General features: G+C 43.4%; 1 protein-coding gene and 1 long non-coding RNA gene across 2 annotated transcripts in view; one reads left to right on the top strand and one right to left on the bottom strand.

Annotated features, from left to right (window-relative positions):
• LOC140426764 (dedicator of cytokinesis protein 2-like) overlaps positions 1-20800 on the top strand; it is a 1003703-nt gene that overhangs the window by 969684 nt on the left and 13219 nt on the right. The window contains exons 43-48 of the mRNA XM_072511919.1: positions 698-782; positions 1307-1393; positions 6083-6259; positions 8061-8144; positions 16303-16440; positions 19392-19519. Coding sequence (XP_072368020.1) covers positions 698-782; positions 1307-1393; positions 6083-6259; positions 8061-8144; positions 16303-16440; positions 19392-19519 — 699 coding nt within the window. The remainder of the gene's footprint in view (positions 1-697; positions 783-1306; positions 1394-6082; positions 6260-8060; positions 8145-16302; positions 16441-19391; positions 19520-20800) is intronic.
• LOC140426766 (uncharacterized) overlaps positions 788-20800 on the bottom strand; it is a 77097-nt gene continuing 57084 nt past the window's right edge. Inside the window, exons 2-3 of the long non-coding RNA XR_011948289.1 lie at positions 6148-6245; positions 788-1222 (exon numbers count right to left, since the gene is read on the bottom strand). This is a non-coding gene — a long non-coding RNA (uncharacterized lncRNA). The remainder of the gene's footprint in view (positions 1223-6147; positions 6246-20800) is intronic.

Raw genomic sequence — 20800 nt, forward strand, 5'->3', positions numbered from 1 at the left:
GGGAGAGTGGTACAGGTATCGACACTGGGAAAATGGCACAGGTAACGACACTGGGTAAGTGGTACAGGTATTGGCACTGGGAGAGTGGTATAGATATCGACTCTGGGAGAGTGGTATAGGTATTGACACTGGGAGAATAGTACAGGTATCGACACTGGGAGTATAGTATAGCTATCGACACTGGGAGAGTGGTACAGGTATTGACACTGGGAGAGTGGTACAGGTATCGTCACTGGGAGAGTGGTACAGGTATCGACACTGGGAGAGCGGTACAGGCATCGACACTGGGAGAGTGGTACAGGTATTGACACTGGAAGAGTGGTACAGGCATCAACACTGGAAGAGTGGCAAACCCTCCACTAAATGGGTAAAGGATAAAGACCCCCATTCACTGTATGTACCCCACACTAAAGAGCTGATGAATAATTACCTCTGATCACTGCATTTACCCCTACTTAACTACTGTGTAAGTGCCACCATTCACCCCTACACATAAGTGCTAACAGGATGAGTAGCCAACATTCACTGTACTTACCCTTGTACCTGGGGTCCTGCTATGGTTAAATTGATCTGATAACCCATATATTCATAAAGCTAAGCTCCTGAGTTAAGAGAGAGGGGATTACATGTTTAACTATATGTTACTTTATAATCTGAATGTCATTGTGCAAGTAATTTTGTGTCTTTGACTTCCCAGCTTCTACAAAGCAAATTACGTGCAGAGGTTTCAGTACTCACGACCGGTCCGGAAGGGAACAGTGGACCCAGACAATGAATTTGCTGTAAGATATATATTTATTTTATTAATCTGGAGTGGACAGAACAGCAAGAACCAATATTGTTGTAATTATTCAGACTGAAGTGAAGCATTTCTTTGCAGCGTGACTGGGAAGATCAAATACTGAGCACAATGCATCACAAAACGAGAAGGAGAGAGAAAAATTCTCTCCTCCATGCTATTGGGGGCAGCACGTAATGCACTTGTACATTTTCAAAACATTTTTGTAGCTGTTACGCTGTCATCAGGGTGGCACAAAAATAAGACGTTTATATATTGCATTGGAAGTAAAACTGCCTCACTCCTAAGTGCACCATGTCTCTTCTCTGTTATGTCACTGGTCCCCTCTATTTGTTGGAATTTTTATGGCCTACAGTGGAAGAAGCCTGGTTTGTCCTCCTTTGTTAAACCATTGCTCGTATATAAACGTGTGCGTGCATCAAGCTGTCAAGACAAAAATCATGTAGTCATAATTTGAGAACACAACATTCACTTATCCTGTTAAATCCATTTATTTATGTCTTACAGTCAATGTGGATTGAGAGGACAACATTTGTCACAGCTTATAAATTACCTGGAATTCTGCGTTGGTTTGAAGTCAGTTCCAGTTCCACTGTGAGTACAATATCCCTCAGCGTGGCACTAACTTATTCCCACTGAGCTGCTGGGGCTCAACCCTTTGTGCTTTGATAGAAAGTTCCACACTCAACTGGAAACTGCAGTGCCCCCAAAATCAAACACAAATGACTCTAGATGAGCTTTCATTTGAATCCTAGTATGCAGACTGTTACTGTACTCATGAGAAAGTGAATATTAGTACTGTAATCGTGTGAGTATACACATGGTACTACATCAGTGTGTGAACATGCAAGTGCAGCAAAAAATTATGAAGCTAAATGGTACGTTTGCCTTCATTGTTGGGAGATTAGAGCGTAATAGTAAAGCTTTACTGCAATTGTCTAGCTCATCTGGAACGCACAGCACAGGTTTGGTGTTTACCTAAGGAGGGATATGCTTGTCGTGGGATGAGGCTTCATTAGATTGGCTGCTGGGATGAGTGGACTGTCTTATGAGAGATTGAGTATAATAGACCTGTATTATCTGCAGATTAGAAGAACAAAAGGTGGTCTCATTGAAATATATAAAATTCTTCAAGGTCTTGACAAGCTAAATGCCATGAGGCTGTTTCCCCAGTTATGAGCACCATAACTCAAGAGAAGAGGTCAGCCATATTTCAGAGAATTGAGAGTTTGTGGATACTCGGGCATTATGTATATCCAATACTCAGCTCTCTGGGTTTTTGGGAAGCAAGGGAAATGGGGATAAGGCAGGAAAGTTTATTGAACAGTGGACAGGCTCGAGAGACTGTTGGACCTAATCCTATTTTCTTATTCATTATGGGCGTCGCTAGGCCAGCATTTATTGCCCATCCCTAATTGCCCCTTGAACTGAGTGTCTGGCTGGGCCATTTCAGAATCAACCACATTGCTGTGAACCTAGAGTTACGTGTCAGCCAGACCAGGTAAAGATGGCAGATTTCCTTCCCGAAAGAGACATTAGTAAAACAAAATGGGTTCAATCAACAATCCAGATTTTTTATTCAATTCAAATTTCACCATCTGCCATGGTGGGGTCCAAACCTGGGTTTCCAGATTACTAGTCCAGTGACAATACCACCACTCCCTCCCCTTCTTTGTTGCTTATGCACTGATGCACATCAATGCTGTAACAGTTTGAGAATACTACGGAACAGCATTAAATCAATATAAGATCACCATTGTTGTGATTCATTCATTTGTAACCCTACAAAATAAAGGAGAAAGTTACCTTGGATACAGAATTGCTGTATCCAAGCAATTGGATGATTTGAAGACTAGGAAGTGGTTTCCAGTGGTGTTCCCCAGGGTCAGTTTTGGATCCATTACTCTTTTCAACCTTGATAAAAAACCTAGATTCTGGTGCAGGGAGAAGAATAATAAAGTTTGTAGATGATACAAAATGTGACAATAACGAGAATATTTGCAGGCTTCACAATGACGTAGATGGGATGGTGAAATGGGCAGAAGCTTGGCAGATGGAAGTTAAGTGCAGGTGTGAAGTGATGCACTTTGGTTGGGCAAATATGGAAAGAATGTTTACTGTACTTGGAACAATTTCAAAAAGTATAGATGGCCAGGTGGTGATCAGAATATGTGTCCATATGCACAAATTATTAATGGTGACTGGACAAGTTCTTCATTATTTATTCTTTGATGGAATATGGGCTATGTTGGTAAAGCCAGTATTTGCTGCACTTCACTAATTGCTCTCATACTGAGTGGTTTGCTGGGCCAATTCAGAGGGCAGTTAGGAGTCGTCTACATTGCTGTGGGTCTGGAGTTGCATGTGGACCAGACAAGGTCAGGACGGCAGATTTCCTCCCATAGAGGACATTCGTGAGTCAAATGTGTTTTTACAACAACCAGTAATGGATGTCATGGTTACAGTTGTAAAATAATAAATTAATAATTGTGGTGATGAGATAATGTTTTTTATCATGATGTAACAATGACATTAGCTGTCATGTGAAAGAGACTGAAAAGAGAGGATGTAATAGTCTGTACAAGAGAGATGCACTTACCTAGAATGTATGTACTATAGTGTAAATAAAGGAGCTTTTGAAGAAACCTTTCTTAAGGATGTGATTGCACTTGAGAGGGTGCAGAGGAGATTCACCAGGACATTGCCTGGGCTGGAGCATTTCAGCTATGAAATGAATGAAATGAAATGAAAATCGCTTATTGTCACAAGTAGGCTTCAATAAAGTTATTGTGAAAAGCCCCCAGTCGCCACATTCCGGCGCCTGTTCGGGGAGGCTGGTACGGAAATCGAACCGTGCTGCTGGCCTGCCTTGGTCTGCTTTAAAAGCCAGCGATTTAGCCCATTTGTGAAGCAGATGGGTTTTTGCAACAATCAAAATTGGCTTCAAGGTCATCATTAAGTTTAAATTCCAGATATTTATTGAATTCAGATTTCACCATCTGCTGTGGTGGGATTCAAACCAGAATTCCCAGGGCATTGCCCTGGGTCACTGGATTGCTAGTTCCATGACAATACCACTACCCCACTGCCTCCCTTGTATTGTGGAAAATCCTGGGCACCACACTTATGGAAAGATGTCAGGCTTCAGAATGGGTCCAGAGGAGCTTGACCAGGATGTTATCTGGAATGAGGAACTTCAGTCATGAGGAGAGATTGGAAATGTTTTGACTATTCTTCTTGGAACAGAGAGAGTTAACAGATGGCCTAATAAAGATTTTCAAGGTAATGAGAAAGAGGGAAAAACTGTGGTGAGTGAATCAATAACCAGAGGCCATAGATTTAAAGGTATTGACAAAAGATCTGGAAGAACGATGAAGAGAACATTTTTCAGTCAGAGTTGTCAGAATCTGGGACATTCTACCTGAAAAAGTGGAAACTATTCCATACATAATTTTAAAAGGGACAGCCACTTGAGTGTCAGGAACTTACAAGGGTTCAGAAAAAAGTGGCAAAGTGTACAACTGTTCTCTCAAAGCTCCAGCACAGGCATGCTGGGCCGAATGGCATCCTTTATACTCTTAAGATTCTCAAAACACCATTGTAGACATGGAAAATCTTTCACTTGCACTTCATGACATGTTAGAAATATGGGGCTTCTCCTGATTGATGTTGTGCAACTGAAGGATCTGGTTCCTGCAAACTTACATCAGATGGGCCTGGACAATAGATAATGCCTGCATTAATCAACATTCCCCTCCCTTCAGTTAAGCTTTAATGACGTCACTCCCTAAGATTTCTTTGATTCTCACCAACCTACGGTTCTGTACTTAACTGCAACACTTAACTCAGATCAGTTAATTCTGTTTCCATTCTTTCATGGGATGCAAGATTCACTGGTTAGGTCAGCATTTATTGCCCAACCCTAATTGCCCTCGAGAAGGTGAGCTGCCTTCTTGAACTGCTGCAGTCCATGTGATGTAGGTAGGCCCACAGCGCTGTTAAGGAGGGAGTTCTAGGATTTTAGCCCAGGGACAATGGCAATATGTTTTCAAGTCACGTTGGTGTGTGGCTTAAACTTGAAGGTGGTGGTGTTCCTATCTGTCTCCATCTTTCTCGTCTTGGTGGGAGAGGGCACGGGTTTGGAAGGCGCTGGCAAAGGAGCCTTGGTACGATGCTGCCATGCACCTCATAAACACACACACTGCCACCACTGGGGTTGGTAGTAGAGGGAGTGAATATTTAAGGTGGGGAAAAATGGAGTGCCGATGTCGGCTGCTTTGTCCTGGATGGTGTTGAGCTTCTTGAGTGTTGTAGGCGCTGCACTTACTCAGGAAAATGGAGAGTATTCCCATCTTTGGCTGGCACCCAATCATGCGTTGTAGTTTAATCTGGCTGGCTCCTTTTTTTGATATACTTGTTGCTGTTTTGGCATGCTCTCCTATACTCATTGCACCAGGTTTGTTACCCTCATTTGATAGTAAAGGTAGCATACGTAGCTCAAGAGCTTACAGATTTTGGTTGAATAAAATTATGCTGCTGCTGATAGCCCACAGTGCCTCCTGGGTGCTCATTTTTGAACTGCTAGATCTGTTCTGACTCTTTCCCATTTAACACAGTGGTAGTGCCATACAACACAATGGAGGGCATTCTGGTGTGAAGACTCTCTGTGTCCACAAGAACTGTATAGTAGTCACTCCTACCAATACTGTCATGGACAGATGCTTTTGTAACATGAAGACTGGGTGGAGGGGGGACGGGGACAGCAGTGGGGATGGTGAGGTGAAGCAAGTTTTTCCTCTCATTGGTTGCCTCACTATCTGCCGCAAGCTCAGTCTGGCTAATATGGTACTTCAGGACTTGGCCAGCGTGACCTGCAATGGTGCCACCGAGCCACTCTTAGTGATGGGCAGTAAAGTTCAATTCATCTTCGAATAGGGAGTCCCTCCTGTTCCCTATGTCTGAGCTCTAATCTACACCGTGCATTGATGCACTGAGACAGGGAGTGTGATAGGCCCTTTGAGAACTGTACAGACTGCAGCATGGTTTCGCAGAACTAAAGGGTACAAAAATCCTCTAAAGTGATTCAGAAGAACATGAGATAGAAGAGCAGGAGTTGGCATAATGTCCACGCCGAGTCTGTCCCACTATTCAATAAGGTCATGGTTGATCTTTGACCTCAACTCTTATTTGCCACCTGATCCCTGTATATTTTAATCTCACAGAGTCCAAGTTCCCTAACGTCAAGAGTGAAACCCCATTAATGATTTATTTTTGTTACTACAGAGCACCATCAGCCCCCTGGAGAATGCGATCGAGACAATGCAGAAAACCAATGAGAAGATCCTCACCTTGATCAGCCAGTACAAAGGGGATGACCATCTTCCCATCAATCCTCTCTCCATGTTGCTCAACGGTATCGTGGATCCCGCGGTTATGGGTGGATTTGCTAAATATGAGAAGGTAAAGTGGACAATTTATTATTCATGCCTTCAACAAATAGGCGACAAAACCAGAGCAGGAGGTAATCCTGACAGGGTCCATTCCAGATAAGGAGGCTCATTGGAGGGCAGAGATTGAAAATCAAGACAGGTTTAATGGGTGGAATTTTCTCATTATTTGGCAGAGTGATGGGAAAAACGAGGTGGAAGCTGCCGGCCCCAAGGGGCGAGGAAGGGCAGGGATCAGCCGCAAAGGCCTGATAATGATATTTAAATGGGAATCCCTAACTTTCAAACTCAGGATTCCCATTATGTCATCAGTGGGGAAAACTGATTAGGGAAATCCCCTCGGCATAAAAGCCGGGATTATCTGTCGTCGCTGTCATTCCTGCAGCCCGAAAGCAGGAGTGGAAAATCATGGACTTCCCTGTGATCTACACTCACATTAGCCTAGCATGCCTGTACACCTCACCTGTACTAACGTGGGATCATACACTGGTATTGTGTGAGTGTGAATTTATGAACTTATACTTTATTAAGAATATATACCTCTACTAAGGCAGTGTAAGATCATACCTGCACTGACTCAGTGTGGCATTATTCATCGGTGCCGAACTATTGATCCAAACAAACAAAGTTTCATGTGGATATTTTGCGTATCTATTTTAATTATGATTCTTTACAATGTTTGGTAAGAACTTATTCAAAACTGGAAATAGTAAATTTTTGTTGGAATGTTGAAGATCCGGCGACACTTCACAAACTTTATTTACTCACAGAATGAACCCAAAAGCGCGCACACAAAGGCATACGTTAACAGCCTGGGATAAAATGTATATTTTCTTGATGTGGGCCTCATGGACGGGTATATATAGAAGTGACCGATGAGAGCAGTGCAGCAATGATTTTTTTTTCCCTATTAAAGAGAGGATAAGATCCTATTATAGATGATGAATTACAGCGGTAATATAAAAACAATCAATAGAATGCATCAAATGTCCCATAATGTTCAGGGGTCAGGTACCATTAATGGGACTGAAAGAATGTGACACAGATTGCTAAATAAGTTAGCTGTCAATGTAGGATTAGAGGGATACCGCAGCTGGTACAACACATCTAGTCTGAAGCATATCGCTAATTAAAACAAAACGGTCACCTCCACACAACTATCAGACACATTAGCCTAGGAGACCACTGAACACATTGACAAAAACAAAGCTGGCACTGCCAAAAATGAAACAACAACTTAGCAATGACCCCGCTGGTAAACTGAGGATATGAAAAAGCAAGTAATTACACCAGAACCAACACGCATAACGTAAGTTAAAGTAATATCCAACGTAGACTCACAAATGTCAGAGGAAAGAATCCAAAAGTATCTGAAAGCTTGAAAGGGAGATATAAGTGCTGAAGGCACAAAGGTTCTTTGAGGTAAGACACATATAAAAACCCCCAAAGCATTGTTTCTTGCCATTCTTTTACACATCTGTTGGAATCTGCAATGGGCCATGGTTTTGGCTTTCTATTTAATCTTCAGGGGCATTTGGTGAATTTAGTTGAACATTATCCTCTATTATACAGTTTGAAAATGAATCTCCCTTTATACATTTAAAGATTTTTTTTCTCTCAGTCACTATGGTAAATAAAGACTGAATTTACTATCTTTCTAAAAGAGCAATGTAGACACACAAATTAGCAACGTGTCTGAACAAGACAAAATGCAGCCACTTACCACGGGCTGACAGTCAGGGGGAGCAGGTTATTATTTAAGCAGAAGAGGATTTTTGGTCTTGAGCCGGTGTTTAATTGATCCATATTTTCAGGCTTTCTTCACGGATGCTTATTCACAAGAGCACCCAGGAGATTGGGACAAACTGATTCAGCTCAAGGATCTCATAGCTTGGCAGGTAAGAACAAAGCCTTGATCAGAGTCATCGCACTCATTATACAGAATCAAAAATCACAAACCCATGTACACTGTCCATATGGAATCTGCAAACCCATTCAGACTTGCTTTCCAGATAGAGCAATTCGCAGACTTTACAGATTGTTAAAACCCAAGCATATATTCACACACTCCATACAAAATCACACCACCCTAATCCATTAACACTCTCCATATACAATCCCTGAATGAATACGCACTCTCCAGAGACAATCCCTAAACCAGGTCACACTCTCCATATACAATCCCTGAACCAGTATGCACTCACCATGTACAATCCCTGAATCAATACGCACTCTCCAGAGACAATCCCTAAACCAGGTCACACTCTCCATATACAATCACTGAACTAATTCACACTCTCCATACACAATCCCCAAACCAGTTCATACTCTCCATATACAATCCCGGAACCAGTTCACATTTTCCATATACAATCCCTGAACCAGTTTGCACTCTTCATATACAATCCACGAACCAGTGCATACAATCCCTTAACCAGTTTGCACTCTCCATATGCCATCCCTGAACCAGGCCACACTCTCCATATACAATTCCTGAACCAGTTAACATTCTCCATATACAATCCCTGAAACAGTTTGCTCCCTCCACTGAGGTGTAGGCACATCCGCAGTTCTGTTAGGGAGGGAATTCCAGGATTGTGCCCCAGCGACAGTGAAGGAACAGTGATATATTTCCAAGTCAGGATGGTAAATGCCTTGGAGGGGAATCCCCCGTTCGTGGGGTTTCCAGGCATCTGCTGCTCTTGTCCTTCTAGATGGTAGTGGTCATGGATATGGAAGATGCTGTCTAAAAAATCTTGGCTAGTAACTGCAGTGCATCTAGTAGATGGTAGACATGGCTGCCACTGTTCAGTGGTGGTGAAGGGTTTAAATGTTTGTGGAAGGGGAAGTAATCAAGCAGGCTGCTTTTTTCCTGGATGGTATCGAGCTTCTTGAGTGTTGTTGGTGCTGCACTCATCCAGGCAATTGGAGAGTATTCCATTACACTCCTAACTTGTGCCTTGTAGATGGTGGACAGGCTTTGGGGGGTCAGGAAGTCACTTACTCGCCCTAGGAATCCTAGCCTTTGACCTGTCCTGGTAGCTACATATTAATATGGTTAGTTTAGTTCAGTTTCTGATCAATGGAAACTCCCAGGATGTTGTTTGTAGAGGATTCAGTGATGGCAATGTCATTGAATATCAGGGGACGTTGGTTAGATCCTGTCTTGGAGGAGAGGATCATTGCCTGACACTATGAGGCACGAATGTAACTTGCCACTTGTCAGCCCATGCCAGGATATTGTCCAGGTCCTGCTGCATTTGTACATGGGCTGCTTCATTTTCTGAGGAGTTGCAAATGGTGCTGAATATTGTGCAGTCATCTGCGAACATCCCCACATCTGACCTTATGATGGAAGGAAGGTCATTGATAAAACAGCTGAAGATAGTTGGGCCTATGACACTACCCTGAGGAACACCTGCAGTGATGTCCTGGAGCTAAGATGATTGAGCTCCAATCACCACAACCATCTTTCTTTGTGCCAGGTATGACTCCAACCAGCGCAGAGTTTTCCCCCTGATTCCCATTGACTCCAGTTTAGCTAGGGCACTTGATGCAATACTCGGTCAAATCTTGCCTTGATTTCAAGTGACTCTCACCTCTGGCATTCAGCTCTTTTGTCCATGTTTGAACTAAGACTGTAATGAGGTCAGGAGCTGAGTGACTCTGACGGAACTCAAACTGAGCATCCGTGAGCAGGTTATTACTTAGTAAGCACTGCTTGATAGCACTGTTGACTCCTTTCATCACTTTGACTGATAGAGCAGTAATTGGCTGGTTTGGATTTGTCCTGTTCTTGTGTACAGGACACATCTGGACAATTTTCTACATATCTGTCTGGATGCCAGTGTTGTAGCTGTACTGGACCTGCTTGGCTAGGGGTGTTGCAAGAGCTCAGGCCTTCAGTACTATTGTCGGAATATTGTCAGGGCCCACAGCATTTCCAGTATCCAGTGTCTTCAGCCGTTTCTTGATATCATGTGGAGTGAATTTAATTGGCTGAGGACTGACATCTGTGATGCTGGGGACCTCAGGAAGAGACCGAGATGGATCATCCACTCGATACTTCTGGCTGAAGGTTGTTGCGAATACCTCAGCCTTGTCTTTTGCACATATGTGCTAGGCTCCTCCATCATTGAGGATGGGGATATTTGTGGAGCCTCGTCCTCCAGTGAGTTGTTTAATTGTCCACCATCATTCACGGCTGGATGTGGCAGGACTGCAGAGCTGAGATCTGATGCGTTTGTTGTGGAATCGTTTAGCTGTCTATTACTTGCTCTTTACGCTGTTTGGCACACAAGTAGTCCTGTGTTGTAACTTTCACCAGGTTGACACCTCATTTTTTCGGTATGCCTGGTGTTTCTCCTGGCATGCTCTCCTGCACTCTTCATTGAACCAGGGTTGATCCTCTGACTTGGTGGTAATGGTAGAGTGAGGGATTTGCCAGGTCATGAGGTTGCAGATTGAGGTTGAATACAATTCTGCTGCTGCTGATGTCCCACAGCACCTCATGGATGCCCAGTCTTAAGTTGTAATAACTGTTCGAAGTTTATCCCATTTAGCACGGTGGCAGTGACACACAACATCCTCAATGTGAAAACGCCACATTGTCTCCACAAGGACTATAGGGTGGTCACTTCTACCAGTACTGTAATGGCCAGATACATCTGCAGCAGGCAGATTGGTGAGGATGAGGTCAAGAATGTTTTTCCCTCTTGTTGGTTCCCTCACCACCTGCTGTAGTCCCAGTCTAGCAGCTATGTCCTTTAGGATCCAGCCAGCAATGGTTTCATGGTCATCATTAGTAATTTCAGATATTTTATTGAGATTCGAACTCGGGTCCCCAGATCATTATCCTAGATCTCTGGGTTACTGGTCCAACAATGGTACCACTATGCTATTGCCACTGCCTCCCACATTCTCCATTTACAATCCTTGAACCATTCACACTCTCCATGTACAATCCCTGAACAGTTCACATGCTCCATCTACAATCCTTGAAACAGTGCACACTCCCCATAGACAATCCCTGAACCAGTTCACAACCTCTATAAACAATCCCTGAACCAGTTCAAAACTCTCTATATACTTTTTGATTTTTAATGTTAATTCCCCAAATAAGGGGAAATTTAGCCTGCCCAATCCACCTACCCGGCACATCTTTGAGTCGTGGGGGTGACACCCACACAGACAAGGGGAGAATGTGCAATCTCCACACGGACAGTGACCTGGGGCCGGGATTGAATTCGGGTCCTCAGGGTCATGAGGCAGCAGTGCTAACCACTGCGCCACCGTGCCGCCCCAAAACTCTCCATGTAAAATCCTAGAACCAGTGCAAACTCCGCATATATAATCCCTAAACCAGTTCACACTCTCTATATACAATCCCTGAACCAGTTCACACTCTCCATATGCAATCCCTGAACTAGTTCACACTCTCTATGTACAATCCCTAAACTAATGTACACTCTCCATATACAATCCCTAAACCAGTGTACACTCTCTCTTTACAATCCCAAAACTAGTTTATACTTTCCATATACAATCCGTAAACCAGTTCACACTCTCCATGTACAATCCCTGAGCCCGTTCACATGCTCCATATACGATCCCTAAACCAGTTCACACTCTCTAAATACAGTCCCTGAGCCAGTTCACATGCTCCATATACAATCCCTAAACCAGTTCACACTCTCCATACACAATCCCTGAGCCAGTTCACATTCTCTACATAATAATCCTTATTAGTGTCACAAATAGACTTACATTAACACTGCAATGAAGTTACTGTGAAAATCCCCTAATCGCCACATTCCGGCTCCTGTTTGGGTACACTGAGGGAGCATTTAGAATGTCCAATTCACCTAACAAGCACGTCTTTTGGGACTTGTGGGAGGAAACCGGAGCACCCGGAGGAAACCCACGCAGACACGGGGAGAAGATGCAGATTCCGCACAGACAGTGACCCAAGACGGGAATCGAACCTGGGACCTTAGCGCTGTGAAACAACAGTGCTAACCACTGTGCTACCATGAATTCCTGAGCCATTAAACACTCTCCATATATAATTATTAAACCCATTCACTCTCTCCATGGACAATCCATAAACTAATTCTCATATTCTGCATAGAATCTCAACATACAAAACTATTGACACTCTCCAAATAGGATAGCAAAAATCAAATCCATTTACGTTCTCCAAATAGAATCTAAAATCCAACACCCAAACACAATCCCATATGGAATGTTCAAACAAAATCACACTTCCTGTGTCGAATGCATAAACACAAACTAATTCACACTCTCCACATAGAATTCCCTAACCCTTTCATACTCTCCATATGGAATTCCAAACCAATATACTTTCTTCATATCAAAACCCCATTCATAGTCTTCACATGGAAACACCAAACCCATATACACTCTTCATATAGAATCCCTCACAGCATTCAGTTTCCAAAGAGGATCTCCAATTCCATAAACACTCTCTGTATAGAATCTCCAATCCCATATACATTATCCATATTGAATCCCTAATCCTATTTACACTCTCCAGATAGAATCCCATGAGCCATTCATGCTCTCTATATAGAATCCCCAATCCATATACACTCTCCATATACAATTCCCAATCCCATATACACTCTCCATATAGAATTCCCAATCTCATATACACTCTCCTCGGGAATTCCCAATACCAGAGACACTCTCCATGTAGAATCCGTAATCCTATTCACACTCTCCATACTGAATCACCAACCTCAAATCCACTCTCCATATAGAATGCCCAATCCCAAAAACACTCTCCATATAGCATCCCCAATCCCATATACACTCTCCATATTGAATCGCCAATACCATATACACTCTCCATTTATAATCCCTAATTCTGCTCTCAATATAGAATCCCAAATCCCATATACACTCTCCATTTAGAAGCCCCAATCCCATATAGACTCCAATATAGAATACCCAACCCCATTCATAATCTCCAGATACAATTCCCAAACCTATTCACAGTCTCAATGTAGAATCCCCCACACCATATACACTCTCTATATAAAATTCCAAATCCCATACACACTCTCCATACAGAATCCCCAGTCTGACAGGCATTCTCCATATAGAATCCCCAATCCCATGTACATCATATGTAAAGAATCCCCAAACCCACATATACTCTCCATTTTGCAATACCAAATCTAGTCACACTGTCCATATAGAATCCCCAAACTCATTCACACTCTCCATATAGAATTCCCAATCCCATATCCACTCTCCATATTGAATCCCGAATCCCGTATACACTCTCCGTATAGAATCGCCAACCGCACATACTCTCTCCATATTAAATCTCCAAATCCATTCACACGCTCTGGATATATTACTTTCAAAAATCACTGGGTAAATCTAATATCCAATTTGAATGAAGTGATTAAGAATTAAATTCTCAACCAAACAAAAATGACCAGGTAGTATAAATGGGTAACTGAGGGTTGTCAAGTCTTTAGATGTCTTCTTGAAAGTTACATCAAATGGCCTCCTACCTCCACAAGCCAACCCGCCTCTTTTTCCTCAATTTCACTATTTGTATAATCACTAAACAGAAATGTTCAAAGAACAAAGGGGCAATAAGTAACGTTTCATTTTAAGTGTCCCATCATTTATCTCCTGGTTTGCTTGCCACACTGTTGGGTTATTAATCACCACTTTCTAAACACAGGTCAGACAATTGGTGTTACATTAGTGCCGCCCCCCCTCCCGGGTCTGGAAACCTTGGTGAATATTTCCTTTGGAATCTAATCACACCATCAAAAAATAATTTTCCTGAATGGACACGCAGTATTATCTGACTGGTTCACGTTAACTCATCCAGTGAATGATTTCACGGGGCATGCCTCTCAGATATTTGCTAATATGCAATTTTAGGCCTGTTTTTGAACATTATCAAAGCAGAACATTCCTCTGCCAGCGAGTTGTGCCGCTGGAACTGCCCCCCCCCCCCCCAACTCCAATATGCTCAATATGCTGCAGTACTGCAAAACTCCACTAGGTGGCAGTCAATGACTGCAGAGTGCCCTTCTATTCTTCAGGAAAAAAGCAGCTTTGGCATCAGATTTGTCGGTTGGTTTAAAGATGTTACACAGGACAATTCAGTCACAATCCTAACTGATCACTTGCTCGATGTTTCCAGCTAAGCATCGGGAGGCGCTGGTGCAGTGGTATTGTCACTGGACTAGTAATCCAGGGACCCTAAGGTAATGCTCTGGAGACCAGGGTTCAAATCCCACTATGGGAGATGGTGGAATTTGAATTCAATAAAAATCTGGAATTAAAAGTCTAATGATGACCATGAAACCGTTGTGAATGTCTCCAGACATGTCTCAATGTGATTGACTGTTGAATGCCTTCTGAAGTGGTCTAGCAAACCACTCAGCCCCATGAGCAACTAGAGATGAGCAGTAAATGCTGGCGGCCTGTCCACTTCCCATGAAGGAATAAAAAAAATCATTCTCTGTTAAGGCGGTGATCTGACTCTGCACTCATGGTGATGATGGTGCTATCAGTTTTTCTTTTGCACCGTATAGCATCCCAGTGGTTTGGTGTTCGGATAGCTCACCAAGGTGCTGCATTGAAGTCCCACCAAGGAAAGTTGTGAAATTGTGGTGTTTTGTGGTGATGTGTCCACAGAATCTCCACAGTACAGAAGGAGGCCATTCGGGCCATTAAGTCTGCACCGACCCTCCGAAAGAGCACACTACCTAGGCCCACTCCCCCGCCATTCCCCGTAACCCCACATAACTTGCACATCTTTGGACTGTGAGAGGAAACCGGAGCACCCGGAGGAAACCCAAGCAGAAATGGGGAGGAAGTGCAAACTCCACACAGACAGTCACTTAATGCCGGAAACGAACTTGGGTCCTAGAGACCATAAAAAATAAAATGTCCAACAAAACTGTCAGATTGCCAGGCTCTCAAGTGCTGCCCTATCTGGCCTCACCAATAATTAATCCCTGTTGATCACTACGTAATTAATTATTGCCTCCTGAAGTGGCTTTGCAAGCTAACCGATTTTTAAAAAAGCATTGCAACAGAGTATTGCACAGAATTAGGCCCCATGATGTTGTTTATGCTCCACAGGAGTTTCCTTTCCTTCTACACCTCACCGAACTAACAAGTCCTCCTATTCCTTTCTGCCACATTTTATTATCTAGTTTCCACTTAAATCATCTTTGTTCTTCGTCAAAATGTGCTACCTCACACCTATTATCGAATGAAGTGCGCTGATGAAACGACATTAACCTGAAACTTTAACCTTGTCTCTCTCTTCACAGATGCTGCCTGACCTGCTGAGTATTTTCTGTTTTTATTTCAGGCTTCCAGCATCCGCCATGAGAGCTTTTTGGTTCTTGAAGTTCATTTCCCAATTACACAGCCATCCTGCATATCTTCCACATGTTTTGATGCTATTTTCATCTGCTTTAACATTCCAATGTGGAGTCATCTGCACGTCTTGAAACTGTACTCCTAATCCTTAGTCCAAATCCATTTATGTAACTGGTGAACATCATTTTCCATCATGGGCCCATTCTACGAGGGAGGCTAGCATCTTAGGGCAACTAAGTGGTCAAACCCTCGCTACTTTTTATTCTTTAATGGTGTCATTGGAGATGATAACATTTGTTGCCCATCCCTAATTGCCCTTGAGAAGGTGGTGGTGAGCCGTCTTCTTGAACTGCTGCAGTCCATGTGGTGTTGGTACACCCACAGTGCTGTTAGGGACGGAATTCCAGGATTTATGACCGAGTGACCTCTACGATGAAAATCACTGCCCTAGGGAAGGTAAGGATGGCCAATAAATATGGCCTTGCCTATGCCATCTATACTCCATTTGCCTCAGCTGGCCTTTCGCACACCTTTCATGGAAGAGACAGCCAGCTCATTCATCATCCCAATCACCAGACTTAGGGCAAGAGGGGCAGGACTGCACTTGTTTCTTCTGCTGTATTTTGAATAGCAATGTGCTAAGAATTTTCTCATCTTTCTCTTCACAAGGTCCCACTGCTTGAAAAAGGAATACAGCTTCACAAAAAAAGAGTGTCGGGTGATCTTCAACCTTTCCACGACCGGATGGAAGAATGTTTCCAACAGTTAAAAATTAAAGTACAGAAGGAGTATGGGTTAAGGGAGCTGGTAAGTGGCCGAGGATCAAGGTACCTGGGTTCCCTTTCATAGAATCCTTACAGTGCAGAAGGAGGCTATTTGACTCATTGAGTCTACACCGACCCTCTGAAAGAGCACCCTACTTAGGCCCACTCCCCTGCCCTAACCTTGTAACCTCGTAACCGCACCTAACCTTTGAACACTAAGGGACAATTTAGCATGGCCGATCCACCTAATCTGCACATCTTTGGACTGTGGGAGGAAGCCGGAACGCACAGAGGAAACTCACCTAAACACGGGGAAAATGTGCAAACACCACACAGTCACCCCAGGCCCGAATTGAACTCGGGTCCTGGCGCAATGAGACAGCAGTGCTAACCACTGTGCCACCTTTGCTGAAGAGGACAACCTTTTCTTTCTTTGTATTCCTTAACATGCACACTAGAGGAGGAAGGATGGTCGGGTAGTGGTAGTGTGCAAGGAGGGAGTTATTTTGCCTCTCTGACCCTGGAAGCTTTCTACCTCCCTCTCCTAAAATGAGTCACCCCATTACTGGGTCGCAGATTCATGGTGTCACAACCAACCCCAGGTGGCGTTCCCCAAAAGTTATTGATCCAGGCGAGACCCCCTCGATCTGTCAACATCCAGCTGGAATACTCCCAAATTGTCACAAACCCGGGTGAGGAGGGGTGACTGGTTCCGTGTCTTTATTCAACCCACCCTCTGCTGGTAGCAACAAAGGTCTAATCTGATAAGGTTCCCTTTCCCTTGGGTATATTTTCCAGACCCAGTGGTTATGTTTCAAAAGAAGCCAATTTGGAACCATAGAATTCCTACAGTGCAGAAGGAGGCCATTTGGTCCATTGAGCCTACACCGACCCTCTGAAAGAGCACCCTACCTAGACCCATCCCCCACCCTATCCCTGTAACCACAACTAACCCACATCTTTTGACACTAAGGAGCAATTTAGCGTGACCAATCCACCTAACCTTCACGTCTTGGACTGTGGGAGTAAACCAGAGCACCAGAGGAAACCCACGGGGAGAATGTGGAAACTCCACACAGTCACCCAAGGTGGGAATCGAACCCGGGTCCCTGACGCTGTGAAGCAGCAGTGCCGTGCTAACCACTGTGCCTCCATATATATCCAGGCTTTCCTTGAGTTAAGATAGAGTAAGTTTATTAACTACTAAAAAAAAGTAAGGAGAAATGTTAAAACTCATGCACCTACCGTTTAGAAATAAATATAAAGAAAAAGTTATATGGAAGACCTTGAGTTGCAAGAACTAGATGATGACGGGTTGCAACCAATGTGATTCTTTCCAGTAAAGTTGACTTCTGCTGCCGAATTGTTGGTTCTGTGGTTCAATCGAGAGATTTCAGTTCAGTTTACAGTCACTGCACAGCCTTCAGTGTGCGCAGTAACTTCTCACCGCTCTTCCTCAACACACGCACAGCAGGCAGGCAGCAGGAGAGAGCGAGAGAGTCCCAGAAGACTGTCAGAAGAATCTCCCTGGCAGGTCAAGCAACCCAGTTTTCAATCCTCCAGATGTATTCCACCTGGGATGTACTCATCTTTCTAGGCCATTATAGCCAGGGACCTTGAGATGAGGTCATCATTAGGTGCCGTTATGTCCCAACCTTAGAATGTTTTTTCTAGCAAGTACCTTGGATTGTCTGGCAGCACAGGAAGGTGGTTACAGTGTTCCGTAGAGACCGCTGCCACCAATCCTGTCAGTGGCCAATGGGGCAATCATCAGCCATACTCGATGTCTCGTGTCCATGTAAAAGAATATGTGAAAACATATACAACTCGAGTCCTTTTAAATTCAAATAGTTGCCTTGAAATATCTCTGCCCACTAATTTGGCACCTGCCTTGACCCATTCAGCAAGCTTTTAATGAGCTAAAGATTTTGAAGAAGAAAAGAAAGACTTTGCAACCACCGGACGTCTCAAAGAGTCTTACAGCCAATGAGGCCCTTTCTAAAGAGTATTTCATGCTGTAACAATGCAACAGCCAATCTACACACAGCAAACAGGAATGTGTTAATGGCCAGATCATCTATTTTTGCGATGTTGGTCAATGGATGAATATTAGCCAGAAAGTCTTCTTCAAAATAGTGACGCAGAATTTTTTACATCCGGTCGAGTAAGTCCTCGGTTTAACGTTTTATCCAAAAGTTAGCACCTTCAACAGTGCAGCACTCCCTCCATACGGAACTGCATTATCAGCTTTGATTTTACTCTCACGCCCTGGAGTGAGACTTGAACATGGAACCTTGTGACTCAGAGGCAAGAGTGCTGACAATTTTATTTGCATAGTAGGGAAAGGAGTTGTTTATGAATATAAGATGGTGCAAATCAGCCCAGGATGGGTAAACAGTTCATGTTTTCTTTGTTGATGTTCGTTGAGGGATGAATGTTGGTCAGACACCCCATAGCTTGCTGCCATTTATTGAAGTGCTGCCATAGGATCTTTAACACCCACTTGATTAGGGACTAGTTTTAGGTGTCATTAAAAAGTCAGCACACCCATCAGTGCAGCGTTGAGAAGATTGAGGATTGTTTCTCAATAAAAGCCCTGACTTTCTGGCAATAAGCGTTGCTAGCTTGCACATAGCAAGGACCCACAAATAGCAGTGAGGTAAATGACCAGATAATCTGTTTGGTGGAGGGGTTAGTTGAGAGATGAATATTAGTAAGGGCACTGGAGGAACTCTTCTCTCATGAAGAGTGCCGTGGGATCTTTTCGATCCATTTGACAGGGCGTAGGGGTCCTTGGTTTAAAGACTCATCTGAAAGACAGCGACTCTGGCAGTGCAGCACTCCCTCACTACTGCATCAGGGGAGTCAACCTGGATTAGAATTTCTGACTCATCTCTGGCTCAGCTCTGACAGTGCTACCACTGAGCCAAGGCTGACCTATAATACATCACTTGACTTCTCACTCTTGAATTCTTTCTTGAATTTACCTTGCAGCCCGATGTTGATGACAAACGGACAAGCCGACCGAGGTCCATGCTGAGATCCTACCGACAAGTATCTATGATTTCCCTTTCGACCATGAACGCCGAATGCAACACGCCAACCAAACTGACTGCGGACAGGTGAGGACAAGTGGCAATTTCACTGTGGACAGTTTAATACACAATAATTGATCATCATTGGACATACAAACTTCTCTACAACCTCAGATTGAAAAGAACATCTTTCTACCATTTGTGGAATGTACATTCTGGGAACCAAATGTATTCAGATTAACGTAACTGAGGGGTCTGTACAGATACTCTCACCCACCATATCTCTCAATCCCACACTAACCACCATATCCTTCACTCTCATCTCACGCGCAAAGCATTCGCAATAAAGCAGATGAACTAATTGCGCAAATAGATGTAAATGGGTATGATATAATAAGGATTACGGACACATGGCTGCAGGGTGACCAGGGATGTGAACTGAACATCCAGAGGTATTCAGTACTTAGCAAGAGCAGACAAAAAGGAAATGGTGGTGGAGTTGCATTGCTGGTTAAAGAGGAGATTAACGCAATAGTGAGGACAGATATCAGCTCCGACAATGTGGAATCTGTATGGATCGAGCTGAGAAACATCAAGGGGCAAAGAAATTTATAGACCCCCAAACTGTAGTACTGATGTTGGGAATGGAATCAAACAGGAAAGTAGAGATGCATATGATAAAGGAACTTTTGTAATTGTGGGTGACTTTAATCTGCAGATAGATTAGGAAAGTCAAATTAGTCACAATACCGTTGAGGAGGAATTCCTGGAGTGTATACAGGATGATTTTCTGGATCAATAAATTGAGGACCAATGAGAGAATTGGCCATCCTAGACTGAGTACTATGCAATGTGAACAGAACCATTAGCAATCTAGTTGTGCGAGACCCCTTGGGGATGAGCGACCATAATTTGATAGAGTTTTTCATCAAAGTGGAGAGTGACATACTTCATTCTGAGACTAGATGCACTGAATATTAATAAAGGAAACCATGATGATATGAGGCGTGAGTTTGCTATGATCAATTTAGAAACATTAATTAAAGGGGTGACTGTGGATTGTCAATGGCAAACATTCAAGGAGCGCATGGGGGAACTGCAACAGTTGTTTAATCCTGTCCGGCACAAAAGTAAAACGAGAAAGATGGACAGACAATGGCTTGCAAGGGAAGCTAGAGATAGTATTAGATCCAAGGAAAAAGCTTAAAACTGACCAAGAAAAACAACAGGTATGAGGATTGGGAGCAGTTTAGAATTCAGTGAAGGAGAACTAAGGGATTGATTAAGAAGGGGAAAATAGAGTACAAGAATAAGCTTGCAGGGAACATACAAACTCACTTTAAATGTTTGCAGAGAAATGTGAAGGGA

The sequence above is a fragment of the Scyliorhinus torazame genome, chromosome 7, assembly GCF_047496885.1.
Source record: "Scyliorhinus torazame isolate Kashiwa2021f chromosome 7, sScyTor2.1, whole genome shotgun sequence".
NCBI lineage: Eukaryota > Metazoa > Chordata > Chondrichthyes > Carcharhiniformes > Scyliorhinidae > Scyliorhinus > Scyliorhinus torazame.